Genomic DNA, 22,395 nt, shown 5'->3' on the forward strand with positions numbered 1-22,395 from the left:
TTTCCCCTTACTTTTAAAAGCATTTTTTCATGATCAGGCAACTCAGCTGGGATCGTCAGAGCCTTTTAGAAGTATTTTTTTACAACCTCTTCAGCCGAAGAGGCTCAGCTGGCATTGAAAAAATGCTTTTAAAAGGCTCTGACAATTCCAGCTGAGCCGCACGATCATCAGAGGCTTTTTTTTTTACTTTTAAAAACATTTTTTTTGGCTGATGAAAAAATGCTTTTAAAAGTAAAAAAAAACCCTCTCATGATCGTGCAGCTCAGCTGGGCATGGAGGGGGGGCAGGGATTTTTGCTATTGGTTCTCCAAACCACCTGCTGCCATCGTTACTGGATCACGCGATCCGGTCTGAACCAGGAGCATTTCACCTCTGCTCACCTGGTGGTATTTCTTTAGAATGTTGTGCATCTCTGCAACATCTTCACTTGACACTGCCTTGATGACAAACCGCCGGTCATAAGTGGTAAGGAAGCGAACGCCACACCGCCCGTGGCTATCACTGTATACCGGAGCACTCCGGGTCACAGAATTCTGTGTGGAGATAAGAGAAGAAGAAAATCCATACTTGGAAATGATGGGGAAGAGAAGAGCAGACCAACTGGATATGTCACACTTGTACATTTGAGAGCCCATACCTGATATTTCTGTGTTTCTGTTTAGACACAGAAAAACCAAGGGCAGGCAAAAACCAGAGGGAGTAGGAGTGACTTCCAACTTTTCTGTCAGCTTCCCCAATGAGTTTTCTAAAGGAATCCGGCAGGGACCATTGGACGGCATCCCTTCCATTTTCAGCAGGCTAGTAAGTAGCTGCTGCTGAGTGGGAGGAGCAAGGGATTGTAAGACTGGATGAGAACTGTTACAGAACATCACAAATAAAAATCATGTGACCACAGTAGCAGCCAATAGCACTGAAGCAACCACAACTTCCCCAAATTTCATTCCCTGTGGAGTACTGGACTTTTGGACACATTCTATAAGTTAGCCTATTAGAGGCTGGTTCAAAAACTATCTCCCTATGATGTATCATCTCACCTAATTAAAGGTCAGGTCAATGAGATTTTAATACTATATAGATGACAACTAAAAGGTATGGGGAAGAAAAGTGCTAGGAACATTGATGGGTAAGTTAGCATACAGATGACATGGAGAAGGAAATCAAAGAGAGCAAAGGGAAGTCCTAGGACTTTCTCTTCTCATGTTGCAGGCCTGAATTTGTTTTGGTTGAAACCCAAAACAGGTCATTCCAGATTTTAGTTTGGCTGAACTCAGCCCACTCAAAATGGTTCTGCTAAACCTTTGTGCCACAATGTAAGGGGCGTGCATAAGAGCACAAACGTGCCTACTGTTCCTGTCCTATTGTTTCCTTTCGTTATATCCAATTAATATAGTCATTACATACTCATACTCATATATATGTTTATATATTGTACAATTATTTCATGCTTATGCTTATATATACTGTGCGACAAAATAAATTTTAAAAAATGTACAGGTAATCCCCGGTTACGAGCGTTCCATTAACGAACGTTCAAAGTTATGCAATAAGCACCTCCTAACGTTTATGAACAAGTCCCAAAACTACAAATCTTGCAGCACCATGGCAGTTGTTCTCCCTTATGAACAATGGCAGACGCTCTGCAACATTCATCCTGCACATTGCTGGCCAAAATGGAGGTTTGGAGGGGCAAATCCACTCCTCAAGTACTCCATTCAGGCCTCCAGAGGCCTCAAGAGGCCAAAAAGGAGCTCAGATCTGCCCCTCTGAAGCTCCATTTCAGTCCGTAACGTGCCAGGCGAGGCCTCTGGAGGCATATTGGAGGGGTGAATCTGTCCCTCCAAAGCTCCATTTTGGCCTGAAACATGCCGGGCGAGGTCTGCGCAGACCTGAACAGAGCTGTACATGGCTGAGAGACTGGAGAAGAGACTGCTTGCTAGATCTTTGCACTTTAAGTGACCCTCTGAGGCAGGTTAGCTGGAGGAGAAAGCAATTGTGGAGAGCACGAGGTATTTTAGTGGGTTGGGGAGGCCTTGGGTGGTCTTAGGCAGTGGCTACTCCCCCATGCCCTTCCCCACCCTAAAATACCTCATGTGCACTTAACAAGCCTCACTTTCGATTAGCGAGTGCATGAGTGAAAGGAGTGAGTGATCCTGTTCAAGGTACGAGATTTGCTCCCACAAATCCTTAGGTTATGAATGGAAAGGACAAGCTCCAGTACATTCATAACTCAAGGACTACCTGTATTTGTTCTGTTCATTGAACATTTCTTCACATCAGGAGTCCCCATTCCCTGGGCTACAGCCCACTACCAGGCCTTGAGCCATTCTGAACCAGGCTGCAGAAGTGATGGGTGAGTGTGTGCACACTCATTTGTGCAAATAACAGGCAAACACATGCATGCACTCCATTTGTGTAACTGGCAAGTGTGCGTGCTCGCTGCTTATGCTAATGGAGCTGCATGAGTGCGTACATGCTTGCTCACCACACACACAGAAATACCCCCTCTCCCCACCACGGGTCCACAAAGCCAGAAAGGTTGGGAAACTCTGCTTTATCTATTCTTTAGAATAAGTTTCTGTTGTCCTCTTTTTTAAAACTTCTTCCTCATGTCTTTGTATGTTTCTTTACTTACACTTTCACCATCCACTCCCCAAACCCATCTTTTTTTTCTATCTGCCATTTTTTTCAGCCTGGTATATTTTAAATATACAATCTGTTTGAAGGAAAATACAAATACAATCAATATAATAAATAATTCAATCTGATTCACTGACATCAGCTATTGTTGCACAGGATTAATTTCCAATAAACCCAGAAATACTTTCATAGCTCAATTATTCATATAATTGACATAGTTCAATAAAAACTATTAGTTTGTTCTCTACCTGATAGTCCTGATCATCAATCCCAAATCTTTCCCGGAGATTTCGGAATACCATTGGACAATACTCTTTAAATTTGAAGCGGCTTGGGAGATTCTCTCTGAAAGTAGCCAAAAGGAATTGGTGATTTAATACAGAAAATAGAATAGAAAATTAGAACAGAACAGAATTCTTTACTGGGTAAGTGTGATTGGATTCAGGAATTTGTTTCTGGTGCATAAGCTCACAATGTGCATATAAACAGCAAGTAATAGATCATAGGTCATAATTATATTTATATATAATTATAATTATAATTCCAATCATTAAACAAAAGTTTCAAACAATAATTGATAAATTATAGGAAACCAACAGAACAGGAAAGATGAAAATATGAAAAAAGATGAGAAATGAGACAGTGCTGTGTTAAGTGTTCAGCAGAGTGATGGCACAGGGGGAAAAAGCTATATACAGTATCTGGTTGTGCATGCAAGGCTCTATAGTGGAGTCCTAAGGGGAGAATTTCAGGATTTTCACGATGTGAGGGGTCTGTACATATTTTCTCAATCTTCTTTCTGGTTCGTGCAGTATAAAGATTTTCAGTGGAAGGCAAACTGATTGGGATCGTTTTTGTACATTTTGTCATTAACTATCCGTTGAAGACTATGTCTGTCCTGTTTGGTTGCTGTGCAAAACCAGACAGTTAGAGAGGTACAAATGACACTCAATAATTCCTCTGTAGAACTGCATCAGCAGATTCTTTGCAATATGGGTTTCTGATTTGACATATGAAAAACATTCTTTCTTTAGAATGTTCTAATGTTCTAATGTTAGGTGTCCATTTCAAGTCCTTGGAGCAGAAGTGGGTTTCAGCAGGTTCTGACCAGTTCTAGAGGACCAGTAGCAGACATTTTCATTAGTTTGGAGAACTGGTAGTAAAAAAATTTGAAACCCACCACTGCCTTGGAGGTGTCCATTTCAAGACCTTGGAGATAACAGAACCTAGAAACTTGAAGGTCTCTACTGTTGATACTGTTGATATTAGTATGTAAATGTAAAATTTAAATATACATGCTAGATTATTATTATTTGTTAAATTTATTTGCTGCCTATCTCACCATGCGGCTACTCTAGGTGGCTTACAATAATAAAAAGAAATAAAAATGAAAGTATAAGCAGAACAGAAGTAAAATAATAGAATAATAAAATAAACAACAAAAGAGGAACACAATGAGAATAATACACGAATATGGTAACCAAAAAGATAAATGAGTGGGGAGCAGAGAGCATTCAATAATTGAATAATAAGCATTCAATATTGAATACATATTCATGTATTCAATAATACATGAATATGGTAACCAAAAAGTTGAATGAGTGGAGAGCAGAGAGTAAAGGTGGGAAGAGTAGGTGGAGTTTGCCATCAATCTAGCAGCCACTTCCAGCCTAATCTCTACATCTCCAGTGTGGAACTCCCCTATTTGTTTCTCAGGCCAACCAGCAGAGCCAGATCTAAAGAGAAATGGTATGACTGAGAGTATATCTTAACACTGTATGTCTAGTTCTACATTTTTCGTACATAACTATTTTTTTAAATGTGTATCTACAATACATTATGTGATGATGAATTCAGACTTCACTAGAACAATGTTCTCCCAGATATGTTGTAATTCTGATTATGTTGTCTGGGAATTCTGGAGCTGTAATGCAACATAGCAGTTCAAAGACATTCAATGAAAATCAGGTTGGATATATGACTATTGGCTCCCTAATCAAAAACTGTGATTGACTGCTGCTGACTGCTTACTCTATAATGAAGTTATATTTGTTAATACTGGCACTGGCTTAAGAATTAAAAAAAATCTAAGTGAATAAAAAGAAAGGTAAAATGATACATTTTCCACTATGACATTAGAGAAAGATTAATCAGGTTTAATTGAAGCAAATGAGTTGGTTAGTAGCAGTTGTAGAATTTCTGACCTCATATATTGACTGAATTTCTGAATTTCTGACCTCATATATTGACCTAGGAAAGAAACTAAAATTTATGGCCAACAGTTAATTTTATAATGTACATATAAAGGCAAAATTGTTCAAAGTCTTCAGTAATTCATGTAGCATGAAAATAAATGTTTGTCATTTCACTTCCTTTTCTTTAGGAGGATGAATAAATAATAGTTTTATTCCACCTTAAATTTAAGGTTGTTTTTCTTTTCATGTCAAATTACATTTGTCTTTTCATGATCAGTCCTAAAATTTTCCCTTCATTAGATTAAGATTTGACAATCTCTTCTGGGGACTAATAGTAGGAGGATTAGATTAAATCTACTCAAGAAGTAATCATGTTGGATCAGCCATCTGGATGCATTTGGGAAGCTCACAAGCTTGGATTGAAAAGCAATAGACCCTTTTATAGTGACTTTCCACAAACCTGTTTAAGGCACACAGCCAATAACCATAAATATTAGTAGCCTCTGATCCTATGTGTATTTGTTCAATCTTTTTTTAAATAGTTTGACTGACATTAACACAACTAGCAAATTTCAGATTATGCCCTGCGTGATTATGCCTCCTGAATATGAAAATGTGATTCAAATATACAAACATCTCCTTTTTCACATAACCGAGGCACAGTATTTCTAAAAATTTTGAAGCCTTTTTTCAATATTTCTGTACAAATAAATGATATAAAATGTGATTACATCCTAAACTAAATAGAGTTCAACAAAACAAATAAGTCAAAAACATTTTACATGTCCTCCAATTTATAGAGGAAGATGATCTATTTATTTAAAACAAGTTTTTATTGATTTTTTGTTTCCCCCCATCACACATACATGATTTATAAACAGAGTATTGGCCATATCATATCTTATACAATTCAATATATTCAAATAAACTTTACTTAGTTACAATTTTTGCCAGAATATTCTTTTTTCATAATTTTTATTCATTTCCTAATATTTTCCTTGCTCATTTCATTAAGTCACATCTTCTTTCGCCCTCAAGTTCTAATTTCTCCATTTTTATTAGTGTTCATTCTCTTTCATTCTTTTTTTTTAACTATTTCAATTTTTATCCTAATATATTCAAATATATTCAGGGTTGCCTTTCTGAGGAAGATGATCCAAAGCTACATAATTATGTGTGGCAAAAGTATATGAACTTGTGCTTTCAATAACTGACGTGACCTCCTTGGACAGCAATAATTGCAACCAAATGTTTCTGATAATTGTTAACCAGTCTTGTATATTTGCTTGGAGGAAGTTTAGCCAATTTCTCCTTACAGAATAGCTTCAATTTAGGGATGATGGGGGGCTTCCTTGCATGAATTTGCCCATTCCAGGTCTTTCCACAACATTTCTATAGGATTAAGATCAGAACTTTGACTTGGTCATTCCAAAACAACAACTTTCTTCTGCTTTAATTATTTTTTGTTTGAAATGCTTGTGTGTTTTGGGTCGTCTTGCTACATGACCCACTTTGTCTTGAGCATCAGTTCATGACATATACCCAAACATTTTCCAGTATACACCCACACACCCAGTCTCTGTATCTGTTTTTAAACTTGGGTGGAGAACAGATCATTTTTAGCTCATATTTCTGCATAAACAGTGAGCATTCAAAAAGATTCACAAACTTTTAAACATTTATTTTATTAATATAATAAATATATATTTATTAAACATTGTATAATATATATTTCTATCATGTTTCCCCTTACCTTCCTTCATTCCAAGCTAAAGTATTTGAACAATTGTGGCTTTTTCTCAGCAAGATGTTATTCTGCCCCCCTAGTTGTTTTTCCTGCCCTATTTTGTCTCTTGTCTAGTTCCAAAATATTTTTCTTAAGAGTGGTATACAATAGTCCAAGTATACTCTCATTGAAACTTTGTATGAGGGCATTATTACACCACATTAGAATAGAATAGAATAGAATAGAATAGAATAGAATAGAATAGAATAGAATAGAATTGTGTTTGACACCCGTGTAATATGCGGTTCATGGGGCTACTCTTGAAGATCACTTGGAAGGTATATGTAGGAGATGACCAGACTAAACCCGAAGGAAGGGTCAAACATATCATCAGTCATGAATCCCTTCACAGCTACAAGAGATCCAAGTCTAATCCACCTTGAATTCCTGTGACTCTTATCTACCACCAATTTGCTTGGGCCGTTCAGCTTGCAATAAACATTTATACCCATTTGAACTGCCTGGATCTCCTCATTTCCTTAGCGCTTGATGGTCCAGTGGTCGAGAATCCAGTTGTGTGGGCAGTAGGTGTGCATGCTTTATTATGCTCCTGTGAGCCATTGTTTATTAGCAGTCTTCCAGGTACAGTTCAACATTAACATTAACATCAACATTAACATTCAACATTCAACATTAACAGCTCTATTTGCAATGTTGCCTAATAATTCCATGCATGGAATCTGCCTGAGGGGTTCCCTGTCAAATACTTATCTAATGTTTATTAGCAGTTTATTAGCAGTTCATTGTTTATTAGCAGTCTTCCAGGTACAGTTCAACATTAACATTAACATCAACATTAACATTCAACATTCAACATTAACAGCTCTATTTGCAATGTTGCCTAATAATTCCATGCATGGAATCTGCCTGAGGGGTTCCTGTCAAATACTTATCTAATGTAGTACAACTGCCAGAATGATGCAAAGAGTTAAGATTCATCTCTATAACATTTCTTGATAGGAATGATCCTTCCTTATCTGCTATTCTAAAACATACTGTCAATATCTATAAAACATTTCCTTTCTGTAAGATCAGGGTAATAAAAAGTTATATTCTGTATAAATAGTAAGGCAGACTATTTACTTTGCCTAAGGTAAATTCCTTCTAATGTCAGGAGGCTCCTATATCTAAAATTCTTATTTGATTGATTAAAATTCTTTTGATATTTCCCTAGATAAGGTAGGTACCAGTTGGAAAATATTATCTCCATGGAGGACAAATGATATTAATCAATTGAATAAACATGTTAGTGTGGTGTAAAATTAAAATGTTAGACTAAGACTGGGGAGATTCAGAATCAAATCATCTTTAGCTTTAGCCATGTAAGCTCACTGGGTACTTTGGACCAATTTCTCTTTCTCAGACACCTACTTCACAAAGGTGTTGTGGGGAAAACTGGCAGAAGTAGTATGGGATGATTGTACATTGTCTTGAACACCTAGAGGAAAGGTGGGATTACTTAAAAAATAAATAAACCTTTGTTTAAAAACTACATGAAAAGCGTTATGCATAAAGAATATAGCCAAAATCTGAGCTGGCTACTGGACTGAATGAACACCACAATCACAATTGTAAAATTATTCATTTTTTAATTAAAATACTATGATGCTGTTTAAAAGACAGAAGCTACAAAAAGCAATTTGGTGATTTCATAACAGTTGTCCAGAGCTCAAGAAAGAAAGACTATTTGCAGCTAATTTTGAAAGAAAAAATAAAGCGCTTCTTCTAATTTGCAACTACTATATATTATCTCAACTACATTAAATTGTTGGAAGACTTCTGAAACACATCCTGGGTGGTTCCACAGATTCTGATGTTCAAATCTTATGTAATTGCTAGAGGTAAGTTCCAAGCAATTTTAATGGGAAATATAGGCTAAAATTCCTTCTATGATCAGGGTCTTGATGAGGCAAAAATGTAAATATAATTGTGGGTTATGTTGTTGTACATGTAAATGTCCAGAAGGGTCTCACAAGGTGAACAGGCCATTATGGATACTGCAAACTAACACAGATCACATCTGCCAACCTGCATTGCACCATTGTGGCAGATTATCGTTTATTCCTTCCACTAATACAACCTCAAAAATGGTTCTTATTCCCTGGAGGCCCTACAGCAACAGCCCATGGCAGCAGAAAGACCTGCCCGAAGGCAGAGGATGCTAAGAATCACTGGATTAAATCAGGCTGTTTTTGGACTTTGGACGCAGGAATGGTCAACGTTCGAACAATGAAAACAGATGCTTGACTAGAAGAATTGCTGCCTGAATATGCATTGGGATATCATTGGATTATGTGAAACACAATAAAAAGGTCAAAATTTAGTTGAACTTGATAGGACTGGGTATTTACTCTACACTAGAGGTACTGAAAATGGATGATGTGGCGAAATTGGTTTTTTCATCAACCAAAAGCTAAAAGAATCTGTACTAAAAATTCAAAGTATATCAGACAGAGTAGCCCAATGCATCATTCAATTGAACAAACAATACAAGCTTCAAACCATCCAATGTTACATGCCAACTATAAGCTATAGCGATGATGAGATTTTGAAGAGTGTTATGATGATGTGGCCCGCCTTCAAGACAAAGAAAAATGCCAATACCAAATACTAATAAGTGACTTTAATGCAAGAATAGGAAGAATAATACCTGGAGAAAAAGCAACTGGCTTGTATGAAAGTGTGAACGAGATAATAGAGGCAACAAACTAGTAGGTTTTGCTAAAGGACAGGAACTTTATATCATGAATTCATTTTACAAGAAAAAAGCTATCAGAACATGGCTATAGAAGAATCCATCTGGGTACACAAGCAAAGTTGACTACATCACATCAAGTGATAAAACCATATTCTGCAATTGTAGTGTCATCAATAGAATGGTACAAGCTAAAGTGAAGATAAACTGCTGAAAAAAGCATATAAAATGATAAAGACATCATGAAAAACAAAAAAATAATGACCGATAAGCTGTTAGTGCTATAAAGTGTATAAAATAAAAGTATATATAATAAAATACATAAAATAAAATGCCATAAAATCAATGAAAAATAGCAACGATTGAAATGCTGAAAGCTAGTGGTCACAGTTTACACAAAATACTAGCAAAACTGTATTTGAGATGGCCCAGAAAAGAAAAAATACCCAGTGCAGAGAAAAATGCTGAAGTGATTCTTATACATAAGAAAGGGCTCCAGGTTGATTAAAAAAACTACTGCCCAATAAGCTTTATTTCAGTTGTTTACAAGGCTTTACCAAGATAATAGCAAAAAGAATATTGAGAACATTAAATGATATACAACCAAAGAAACAGGTAGGGTTCAGAAGTGGCTACAGCACAATGAATCACATCCAGGTTGTTCAGCAAGTCTCAGAAAGGCACAAGTACACCATGCCTCTGGGCATGGCTTTCACTGACTACAAAAAGGTGTTTTTTTTTAGTATTCCAGCAAGCAATAATTAATGCATTGCTCAATCAAGGCGCAGACACTTACATAAACCTACTACAATGAATATATGAAAAAACAATAGTGACAATTTGCCTTAATGATCTTAAAGTAGAAATCAACATACAATGAGGTGTATGACAAGGTGATACAATATCACCATCTTTTTCTCAGCATGCCTTGAAGAAGTATTTCGCAAACTAGACTGGGCAAAAGATGGAATAAAAATCAATGGTGCCTATTTAAATCACTTAAAATTTGCAGATGATGTTCTCTTCTCACAAGACCCAGAAGAGCTACAGAGACACATACAAGAGCTGCACAAAGCAGGAGAGCCATTTGGCTTAAAAATAAACCTGAAAAAGAGTCAGGTTATGTTTAATAAATTCACCAAAGGAAAAAAAATTATCTGCAGAAGAACTAGACGTAGTAGACCACTATATATACCTTGGCAACAGATTTTAATGGAAGGTGATACAATAAAGGAAATTGAAAAGCGTGTTAAATGTGATTGGCTAAGCATAATTTTCAAGAACAAGCTCCCCCTATACCTGAAGAGAAAGTTTTTGATCAGTGTTACCTGCTCTAACATATGCTGGTGAAACATGGACACTAACCTCACTATGAGTCGTGGTGGAGCAGTGGTTAGAATACAGTACTGCAGTCTACTTCAGTACTCAGCCTCCCATCCTTCTGAGGTGGGTAAAATGAAAACCCAGATTGTTGGGGGCAATATGCTGACTCTGTAAACCGCTTAGAGAGGGCTGTAAAGCACTGTGAAGCAGTATATAAGTTGAAATGCTATTGCTATCAACATATAAGCTACAAGTGATGCCATGGAAAGATACATGCTTAGCATTACAAGACAAGATAGAAAGATCTGCACATGGATTAGACAATAAATGAAAGTATACAATATTATTAAAAGAGTGGAAGAATTGAGATGGAAGTGGGCTGGTCACATAGCAAGAAGAACTGATGGCAGGTAGACAAAGGCAATCATAGAATGGATCCCACTTGATAAAAAGTGTCCATGAAAAAGACCTAAAACAAAATGGATCGACGACATCAGCAAGTATTATGGGCCCAGTTGGCAAAAGGAAGCTCACAATTGTATTGTTTTGAAACATGCGGAAGAGGCCTTCATACTGCAATGGATACACAATGGCTAAAATGATGATAATGATGATGATGAAGATGATGAAGATGATAGGCTATTAAAGAATAATCTTTATATCTACAAAACATTCTTGATCCATTAAAAATTATTGTCCAAACTATACATATTATTCAAATTATACTAATGGCATTAATGGAAAAAATTAACAAACATCTAATTATTAAAAGTTAATCTAGGTTGCCTGACAACTGTAATCTCACCAAAGGTTAATACGTATACTTGAGATTGTCTCTTTCAAAGCATATTAGAGATGAGTCAATGATGCCACCCTCACCCCTAATGTGTATATTTCAATCCTTCTCTGAAGTCAAGTCTGCTGTCGAGGATCAGCATTACTGAGTGTCCATCCAATTCAGTTCTCCCAACCTAACATTTCTAACACTGGAATCAGTTTGCTTTCTATTCTATATTCAAATCTCAAAGTTTGTCCAGATGTAAAATCTCCATTAATATTTACAAACTGCTTTTCTAACAAGCATATTAAAATAAAAAAGGCCATAGATATACAACTAAAAAAGAATTTAAATCCCAAAAGGCATAATAAAAACAGAAGTAGAAAAAAATGTCCTGTAAATTACCAGCTAGCTTTAAAAGCCACAATGAATAGTCAATATGGCTTCTAAAGTACACAGAGAGATGCATCAGAAACAACATTAATGCCTTTCTCCCTCTGCAAAGCATTGTAACCTAGTATTTCTTTGATTTCTACTACACTGTATCAAACATAACACACAGAACGGATCTAAAGAATAGGGAGGCATAAAGAGAGGGAGATACTTCTTAAATATCTGGTCTATCAAAATATAGTAATACTTGAGCAGTCAACACATTTGGTACAGAAAGTATTTTATCCCCTATGTCCTGCTTTTATCAGAAAATGAATTGTGGTCCCCAATCATATCCTTTCATGGCTGGACATAGAGAACATTCAGACAAAGGAATCATGCTGAGTTCAAGTTACCCTTTTATAATAGTTGTGTTTCTTTCATGTCACATTGTCTTCTGCAACATTCTGATTCATGTCATTATATATTCATAACAAGTTATCTATTCAGATACTGAAGTTAAATGGGGAATGGGGGAGTATATCTTAATCAAAAATATTTATTACTCACTTATTGAAAAGATGATTGTCCACTTTAATCTTGCTGTAGGCTTTAAAGTCATCTGGCATTAACATAACAGGGACAGGGACATTACTCAACTCATTAATCTGCAAAAGAAATGCAACATCTAAACAGGATGTGAAGGGAAAAAGAAAGAAAGTCACCTGAATTATTGGAATGTACAATAGTAGAGCCAATAAATCCCATTAATGTTTACTGGCAGTTTTAACATTATTCATTTAAGAAGAAAGCACAGTTATGTTTTATGAAAGGGGTGATATTTATTGAAAGAAGCAATCATAGGTATCTGAGTGCTCTAGGCTACATCATGTATGTACATCACCATCACGAGCAGTTGCTATCTCCAGTTTGCATAATTTATATGACAGGGTAATGTTCCTCTTTCTCGGTCTCAGTTTTTATTCAGATAATTATTTATGTCTATATTAATAATTTCAGGTCTGTCCTAATCTCATACTTTTAGTTAATCATCTGATTGTATTTTGATGCTAAGATGTGTTTGAAAGTATGGTAAGCACTTGCTAAAATGTTATTTTTTTTATTACCGTGTTTCTCCAAAAAGATGACCCATCTTGAAAAGAAGCCCTATCACATTTTTGACTGCCTGCAATCAAATTAAGCCCTACACACAAAATTATCCCTAATTAGGACCCCGCCCATCCCGGGATGCAGTGAGTGGGGTGAGGCACACAGGTAAAAAATAAGCTAGGGTGGGGATAGGAGGGTGGAGCTGCCCTACTTACCAAGCCTCACACATCCCGACACCAGCCTCTTTCTTCTGTGGCCGCTTGCCACCACTCGCATGCATCGCTCCAGCCTCTGTTTTGCCTTCAGATGCCTGCCGGAAGGCATCTGAAGACAAAACGGAAGCCAGAGCAATGCATGCGAGTGGTGGCAAGCGGCCACAGAAGAAGTGGGTCAGCAGTGGGCTCCTGCTGGGTGGGACTGTTGGTGCCACCACCATGAGGTAAGTCAATAATTAAAACCCCCTAAAAAGAAGGCCTAGCTGTTTTTTCGGGTGTCAAAAGAAAATAAGACCAGGCCTTCTTTTTGGAGAAACATGGTAGGTTGTTTTTTTCTCAACTTCATATGTGCTATATTACATATATATTTGTTATTTGGCCAATAATTTTCCATCAGATAAATCATTAAGTACTAAACAAGATGATAGATGAAAAATATATTCAAATCTAGTTGTCAGGCATTTTTATTCAATATTATTTATTGCTACTGCAAAAACAATATATGGTTTTTCCCACAATGTAGCATATAAACAAACACCTATCAGTAAATAAAGTGACTTGGAGAAGATATTTTGTTCGTGTAAATAATATTCACCAAACATTCACAAATTCACTGTAAATATTTACCAGTGACTTCAAAATAATTAAACATATTGCAACTGCAGTTGCATGAACCAAATTTTGTAAATTTTATTAATTTTAAATGGGGTTTTTAGTTCATGGCATATTTTAATTTTTTCAGGCTAATTTTAAAATAAGTTTTTTAAATTGTATTTTAATTTGTATATTGTATGCTTTATCTTGCCTGTACACCGCCCTGAGTCCTTCGGGAGAAGGGCGGTATAAAAATCAAATAAATAAAATAAATAAAATAAATTTAACCATCTACACATTTTTTTTCTTATTTCCCCTAATGCAGGATCCACTTTTTCAGATCAAGTCAATGTTAATCCATTAAGAATTGACTGACTCATTTGTTGCCCGATCCTGCCATTGTGGGCTGAAAGAGAAGTCAGCTTTCATGTCTAAGACAGGAGTAGAACTCACAATCTCCTGGTTTCTGGCCAGTTGCCTTAACCAGTAGACCATATTCTCTGTCAGTTAAGTACCTACAGATAAATCTTGCTTAATTTCTATTTTTTAGCAACAATGGTACTGAACAAAGAGACTTATTACTAGTCCTCAATGTTCTGTCTGTTGCAACATTCTCATGGTCATGTGAACAAAATTTAGGCCCACTTGGATCCATCTTAATTTACAACTGCCCACTTACCCACTGCTGCTAGTTGGCCCTACCTGCTACTATATTCATTACACCATAAATCACTACTGCACTGACCAGGGCCTAGTTTTGCACCAGTGTAGCTGAAGTTACTCTTATGTCCCACCCAAAGCCCTTTGCAAAAGATGTCTGGCATATAAACAAAAGCCCCAGCATAAAAGAACTCTTCTAGCCAAATCTTCTTTCACATGCCAGGCTTATTTCATGAAAGAAGGTCCCAGCTGGGGCAACTGGGGCATGAATGAGGCCCAGGTTGGCATGCGAACAGAAATCCTGGCTGGGGTGCGAAAGAAGTCTTGGCTGCACTGGCCAAAAGAAGGAACTGCAAAAGAAGGCCCCGGCTGGTACTGCAGTAATGTAAGATGTAGGGGTAAGGATTGGGTGGTTGTGGGAGCTAGAAGTAGCCAAAAGGGGAGAGATTAGGGAAAAGATAGGCAAATAAGGGGAGTACAGGAAGTGATAGAGGAGGCAGTCCCTTACCTTACCAAAGCATGGAGAGGGGAGGATATAGTTGGGAATGGCTTGGATCAGGATGGGTCCTCCCCTAACGACCCGTGAAATTCAGTTAATGACAGCAATGGGAATTTCCAGGCTTGCCAGTGCTAAGCAATGTAGTCATGTGATGTTACACGTCATGACTGCATCCCTTAACAACATAAATTCTGGTCGCAATTACCATTGTTAACCACAGACTACCTGTGTGGTTGTTGCTAAATTATTCCCAGCAAACTCAGGGAGCATGATTGATTATAAAAATACTGGAATTTGTAGTTCATCTACACCATAATTTCCCATTCAGGTATGTACATATAATACCCAACAGGGCTTGTAAGACTGATAAAAATATATATCTCCACTCCACTTGTCAGCACTGCTACTATTGAAAGAAATATTCTCAATTTCTTTGGGACCATCTTACTAAGTAAAGCTTGTGAAGTTTGTCGGTGAATATTTTTTAGTAATCTTCCTCTAAACTGCGACTTTTCAGATATTCTGGGGCTACTAGTTGACAATGCTCACTAGGATTTCTAAGATGTGTACAGTTCTGTCCCCGGACTCTGAAATGGCAAAAGCTTTTTATTGCTTTGTTAAACTGAGACAATACACAAATATATTCAGGCAGATTCCAACAAAATGATTTATCATAATATTTATAGATATTTAAGAATTATATAGTATTGTTCTGGATATTGAAAAAATTTCCATCTGTTATCGCTTCTTAACTCAGAGAAGTTACGTTCCTGCTTTATGAAGATAGTTATCCAGGCAAGTAATCATTTAAAATACAGAAAATCAAAACTCATCCTTGGTAAAGAATATCCAAAAAGGGATTTACTGAACCCAGATGACAACATAGGTTACAAAAACCAGAATCTGCTGCTGAGAATTTGAAGCTACAATCCTATATGCAGAACAGTGTTCCTAAAGAATTGACTTCTGAATAAAAATAATCTCCTGGTTTGTTCTAAAAACTAAAATTGTGAAGCAATCCTGATTTTGAAGGAGAAGGGCGATTCAACAAAAATGTTGCTCCTCCTTAAATCAAGTTCTTGAAAAGCACAGCTTTTTAAAGAATAGGTACCGTATAATACACACCCACCCACCCACCCGCTCCAGTTCCACCAAATTCCTTCTCACATGTGTGAGAAGAAAGGTGATACCAAAGAGTCTATCTTCTATAGAGGAAGACTTGGAAATTCATTCAACACAGAATTGCATCCCCTTTGTAATTATTTTAGAAAATTTTACCTGCCGTCCATTTTTAAATGATACTTTTCTCTACAATTTTCCAATATTTGTTTTCAGGCAAGATACGGAATGTACTATATAAATACCAAAATAAAGATGTTTACCCTGTACCTAATAATCAACGCAAGAGATGCTACATAATAGTTGTAAGAAGAGACAAATATTCAACAGCAGGATGTGCCTCTCTAGTTGACAGGTCTTAAGTTCAAAGAGGTGGGAGGTGAACTGTGTAGTTCTTGCTCACCGTGTGGTTGACTCCCCACATAAGGACACTCAGGAGCGGTTCAGAGGCTCGGAAGAGTTTCACTTTCTGGCAGACGAAATGCTTCTTCTTTGTCTTGGTCTTGGAAGCACTGAGGGCAGCACCTATAGCTGAGCCAGCGCTTGCAGCCGCTGTGCCTCCAGTACAGTTTGAAGCCATGGCAGAGAGAGAGAGAGAGAGAGAGAGAGACGGGTCCTTGGGGCTGCTTGAACAAATACCGGCCTCTTCCTAAAAGCAGAGTTTTTTCATGCCTCTCCTTGGGGCCCTCCGACCTGGGCACTCATGTCAAAACGGCTCTCCAAGGGAAAGGACCAGACTTCTGCTCCTTCAGTACTCCAGCCGCTCCTCACTCTTGGAAGATAGGGACCTCTATCAGCTCAAAATGGCACCAGTGGGTACATAGGCTGGTTAGACTCGACACCTCCTGGCAAGGTACCACTAGAACCAGCCTCTCATTATTGATACCACCATGGATACCTTTTTAAACTTGAAGTGGTGCTTCTTCTTGCCTTTTTTCCGACCTTCAGATTACAGCGGGCCGTTAAAGGCACCGCTTCTATTCTTCTCCGCTCAACCGCGGTGGAATATCATTCGAATCTGAGGTACTTCTTTAATTCTCCCTATCAGTTCCCCCAAAATGGTACCATCCAGCCCTCCCTTTTCCACCTAGACTGGTCCCAGTGCAATTAAGTCAGCCGTATCCCTCACCCACCCACCCACCCCACATTTAAAAAAAAAAAAGCGTTCACAACGGTACAACCTCCGCTCCACCCGTCGTCCTTCCGTTCTTTTTTTTCCACCTAATTCAGCGGAATAGGTAGGAGATACACACAGGTACACATGCACACGCACCAATCACAACAGTACCACCCACAGGCACACACCCTTCCCCTCGTTGCAAGCAAGAGTTCCGTTCAGAGAACCGGGCACCACACCACAACTCCCCTTTCACATCATAGTTAGATCCAAGCTCCACCCCCTGTCAGTTATCGCATAGTAATGTCTACCTCCCACCCCAAGTGAGCCTAACCTTAACCCCCCTTTACAACATGGTTCGATTAGTTTCATCCGCTGTGAATATATCGCCCCACCCCACCTTCCCCCCCCATGCTTCCCTTTCCGTGGTTTGTTCCACCGCAGAACAAGTTGTGCCATCGACTCCTGCGCAAAGGAGGCGTCAAGATGGCGACGAATAAAGGGAGGGGAGAGCGGAATGTTCCATTTCTGTTTGAGAAATTGAAGGAGAAAAGTATTGTAGTAACAGGTGATTTTAAAAAAAGTCAAGAAATTATGTTGTGACAAAGCAATGTGGTTTGGATTAATTTTTTTTTAAATAACGCGCAATTAACAAATTCACTAACTTTTTCCTTTAATTGCCTTTCTTGAAAAGATAGTTTGTTCCGAAGAGAGTATTGTATCAAATAGATTTGTATTTCTCCGTTTTACGGACCAAATAACTAATCAACAACGGAGCACCTAGAGTTATGAATGAGAAATTATGACTGTATGTCACAGAAGCGTTCTATTTTTGAGACAGCGCCACCTCTGGTAGGAGAAGGGGTTGCTATAAGAATAAGTGAAAAAAATATTCGGTTTTCTGCAGAATATCCAGCCAGTAGTTTAATTGCTGGTCGCTTTCTTCCGTTTTTTGCCGGCTTAAAAAGAAAAACAACTAAACTAATGAACATGTTGATTGGGTATACATATTTATGGTTTTTTATTTTAGATAAAAAACACGTGTCTCTGTTTTGTTTTGTTTTGTTTTGCTCCATATGGGGTGGGGGACGTATCCCACAAAAATTAGAAAAAAAGTTAAAAAATTTTTCCTCTACCCAAAGTTTTGGGTAGGATCGTTTTTTACAAAGTCAGGATATATTACTTCTATTACTATTATTACCACTACTATTATAAAGTCTTATTCAGCAAACATGAAACTCAAGTCAACTGAACATTCAAAAATGCATCACAAATGCCATTGACTGGTGTTGATGGTCGATAGGAATTGCTGCCAGCATCCTACTCTGTTTCCCCCAAAATAAGACATCCCCTGATAATAAGCCAAATTGGGCTTTTGAGCACATGCCAATAAGGCCAAGCGCTTATTTCAGGGTTAAAAAAATATAAGACACGGTCTTATTTTCAGGGAAACATGGTATCAACCAAGTATCTTTAAAGATGTATGATGTTCCAATTAGTCCAGTTTTTTGCAGTTCCGCTGGTGTTATTGCAGGAAGCTATAATTTCTTGATGTACTTCATAAAATTCTTGGACGTGGAACCAAGTGCCCCAATGACAATGTTTCATCCATAATTGCATAGTTTCGATGGTTGCGATATTTCATGATTTTTTCCGGGTTTTTTTCTTTGACTCTGGCTTCTCCTGGTACAGTGATATCAATAAATTGTATGCTTCGGTTTTCAACAACTGTGATATCTGGCGTGTTGTGTTCCAAATGACGATCTGTCTGTATTTGAAAGTCTCACAAGATCTTCACCTTCTCATTTTCGACAACTAGGATAAATTACTACTACTATTACTAGTATTGTTATTGTTGTTGTTGTTGATTTAATCTTCAATCCGATTCACATCCTGGGACTTGAAAAAATTAATAGTTCAAGTCATAACCAAGAATCTTAGAGCAGGGGTGAAATACTCCCGGTTTGGACCATATCACCCAATCCGGTAGCAATGGCGGTGGCTGGTTCAGAGAACTGGTAGCAAAAATCCCTGCCCCCCCTCCCATGCCCAGCTGAGCCACGCGATCATCAGAGGTTGTGGTTTTTTTTTTACTTTTAAAAGCATTTTTTGGCCGAAGAAAAAATGCTTTTAAAAGTTAAAAAAAGCCTCATGATCGTGCGGCTCAGCTGGGATCATCAGAACCCTTTAAAAGCATTTTTTCTACAACCTCTTCGGCCAAAGAGGTTGTAGAAAAAATGCTTTTAAAAGGCTCCTCTGGCGATCCCAGCTGAGTTGCCTGATCATCAGAGGCTTTTAAAAGTATTTTTTTCAGCCTCTTCGGGCGAAGAGGTTGTAGAAAAAATGCTTTTAAAAGTAAAAAAAAGAGAAAAAGTTGGCCACGCCAACTCAGTCACATTTCTCGCCACGACCAAGCCATGGCCACAGAACCAGTAGTAACAAATTTTACATTTCACCCCTGCCTTAGTGTTGTTAAGGTAATGTCTGAGTATATAAGCAGTTCCAAGTAAGGTGAATTTTTGTGCAAAGTCAAAATATTCAGATCTGATAAGTTCAAAATTTCCATCTAGGCAACACTTTGGGTATAGCTCCAAGGGCTCCTATTACTATTGGTACGACCATTGATTTCTTCCTCCACAACCACTCAACTTCAATTTGAATATCGTGGTATTTCGTTATTTTTTCTAGTTGTTTCCCTTCAATTTGTTCATCACCTGATCTTGCGATACCAATGAACCAGACTTTTTTCTTTTGCATAATAGTAATGTCAGGTGTGTTTTGGGTCAGATGTCTGTCTGTTTGGATTTGAAATTCTCACAAGATCTTGACCTGTTCATTTTCAAGAACTTTGTCAATTTGGTGTTCCTAATTATTTTCACCCCATCCCAACCAAACTTCTGGCAAAACTTCCAATGCATGATTTTGGCAACTCAATCATGACACTGTAGATAATTGGTTTGTGAGATTTTGCTGCAGCCACTACAGTGCAAGTCATCTTCTAACATAAAATAAAGATCGGGCCGTCTTCCAGATGCTATTCTGTGTATTAGAATTTGTGTGTATTGAGTTCACTTTTACTAAGTGTGCTGTGGTTAAAGTGTTGTAGTGCTTCTCTTCGTCCAGTAGATGGCAATCTTTTTCCCAAATCCAACATTAAGCAGTTGATCATCAATAAATCCAGGGGCTTAAAAATACAAATAGACAAAACAATTTCTCCCAAAGATCACTTTTCAAATTGTTTGAGCTTTTTTTCAAGCTTTCTGTGTTTTATAGTTTACCTTGGGCTTCTTTTGCTTCTTAATTTTCTGGTTTTTTCCCCTCTGTGTGTTAAGTCGCCACTATCTTAGGTTTAGGAGTTATCTTTTAATATTCTTGTATTTACATCAGCTCTGTAATGTAAAAGTTGGTAATGATCTCACATAGTTTTAAATTTCTGTCCATAAACCGCTCCAGCACAAATCTTGTGGCCACAGTTGTCCCAGCTTTGTTGCTGCCAAAAATGGCCATCAGACCTGCTGCCATTTGGGAGAGCTTGCTTCAGACCTAGCGAGGAAACTGTGGATTCCTTGTGGTCAGCAAAGCGCCTCTCCTTCTTTCACTGCCCCTACAAGGCAGCTTTGATCCTGTAAGGTCTCCAGGCAGCAATTACCGGCTGGATTTCGCAAGGCTCAGCGGAGCTCGCTATTTTCTAGCCATTCTCGCCATGACATCAATTGGAAATCTTTATGTATTTTGTTGAAGTAGCTTCCTTGACTTTGTTGTGCAATGGATCAGAGGCTTCAAAACTCCTAAGTACCGTGTTTTCCCAAAAATACAACCTATTCAGAAAATAAGTCCTAGCTTGATTTTTTGAGGTAAACCTACTCCAAAAATAATCCCCCTCCCATATTTTTCTGCCGATCCTCCTTTCCTTGGGGATGATTTATGCCAAAACATGGATGTGCCTGTGTGCAGGGAATCCCAAGGACAGGAGGTTACCTGAATACAAGAAAGAACTCCTACCAAGTCAGCAGCAGTGTCTGAATCAAAACAAAGCGCTGCAAGTCCAGGATCCCTTCTCATTTGTTGCCCCGTTTTTGGGAAGCATTCACTTCTGCCAATGTTAGGGTATTCAGATTATTTCCTGGCATGTTTTGGAAGGGAGAAGGCACAACTGCTATTGCCCATGTTGGGGTTTGCACGGCGGCAGTGAGGGACTGCAGGAATCATTTTTATCTCCCTTCCAAAACATGCTGGGAAGGCACTGGAAGCAGGCGGAGGCAGAGGGTGATCCGATTGAACTTCTCTGTGTGTGTTTGTATGTGGTGTGTGTGTGCATGCATATGTGCACGTGTCGTGTCCCACTCCTCCTCTGATGGCCGGGTTGGGGAATTCCGTATCAAGCGTGGCTGCAAAGCCTCTGCAGCTTTGCCAAAGTTCTGTCAGAGTTCTCAGGGCAGGCAGGAGACCAGGATGTGACTTCAGCAATCCAAGTTAGATTTGCCTGACTCAGAGAATGCCAGAAAGCAGATCCTTTATATAGGCCATGGGGTGTGGCTCCATGACTCAGCACTTATCCAGGCCTGCCCCTCCCTTCCTTTTGCTGACGTCGCCTCTCTATTCTCCGGAAGCGAGGATCTCTCCAGCCTCCAGCTGTTGGTAATATTAGCTCATGACTGGCTTCACATTCTTCAGGCTCACTGTGGGGGAGGGGTTAAGTTGCTCCGTTTGTCTGGGCATGGTGCCAGGACTGGGGGCTGGAGGCACGTCAGGCCATTCGTCTTGCTCGGCCTGTCCAGGCATGGTGCCAGGGCTGGGGCTGGAGGCATGCCAGGACATTCTTCAGCACTATCAGCATCTGGCAGGAGATAAGAGGGACCCGGCTGCGGCAGGGGGAGCGAGCGAGGCACAACAGCACGAGAAAGAGAGATCCAATCCAACATTGGGAGAGTTACCATGTACCAGGGCTGGTGGCGGTGTGCTGTCTCTCTCACACACACAAGCATACACAGAAATATTCGATCGGATCACTGCCTCTGCCGGCTGTCGGTGCTGTCCTGGCATATTTTGGAAGGGAGAAGGGGTAGCTGCTGTTGCCCATGCTGGGGTTTGCACAACAGCAGTGAGAGACTGCAGGATTCATTTTTATCTCCCTTCCAAAACATGCCAGGACAGCACTGGCAGCAGTCAGAGGCATGGGGCCGCCCACTCTATATCCAGCAGCTGCTACAAGCACATTTCAGGAAAGAGCCATGTTTAAGCATTTCTCAATCCAGCTGTGTGGAACAGAATCAAATGCTTTCTTATAATCAATCC

General features: G+C 38.7%; 1 protein-coding gene across 4 annotated transcripts in view; it reads right to left on the reverse strand.

The window, feature by feature from the left end:
- Positions 1-17,102, reverse strand: part of PIP4K2B (phosphatidylinositol-5-phosphate 4-kinase type 2 beta) — a 30,479-nt gene extending 13,377 nt beyond the window's left edge. For 2 of the 4 annotated variants that reach the window (XM_058179776.1, XM_058179775.1), the window contains exons 1-4: positions 16,387-17,102; positions 12,357-12,454; positions 2,886-2,982; positions 381-533 (exon numbers count right to left, since the gene is read on the reverse strand). In XM_058179776.1, coding sequence (XP_058035759.1) covers positions 381-533; positions 2,886-2,982; positions 12,357-12,454; positions 16,387-16,563 — 525 coding nt within the window. In that variant the 5' untranslated portion in view covers positions 16,564-17,102. Of the gene's footprint in view, positions 1-380; positions 534-2,885; positions 2,983-4,841; positions 4,900-12,356; positions 12,455-16,386 lie in introns of all 4 variants that reach the window. The other 2 variants (XM_058179778.1, XM_058179777.1) reach the window with 2 other exon arrangements.
- Between the last annotated feature and the right edge of the window lie 5,293 nt (positions 17,103-22,395).

Source organism: Ahaetulla prasina, chromosome 4 (genome assembly GCF_028640845.1).
Source record: "Ahaetulla prasina isolate Xishuangbanna chromosome 4, ASM2864084v1, whole genome shotgun sequence".
Taxonomy (NCBI): domain Eukaryota; kingdom Metazoa; phylum Chordata; class Lepidosauria; order Squamata; family Colubridae; genus Ahaetulla; species Ahaetulla prasina.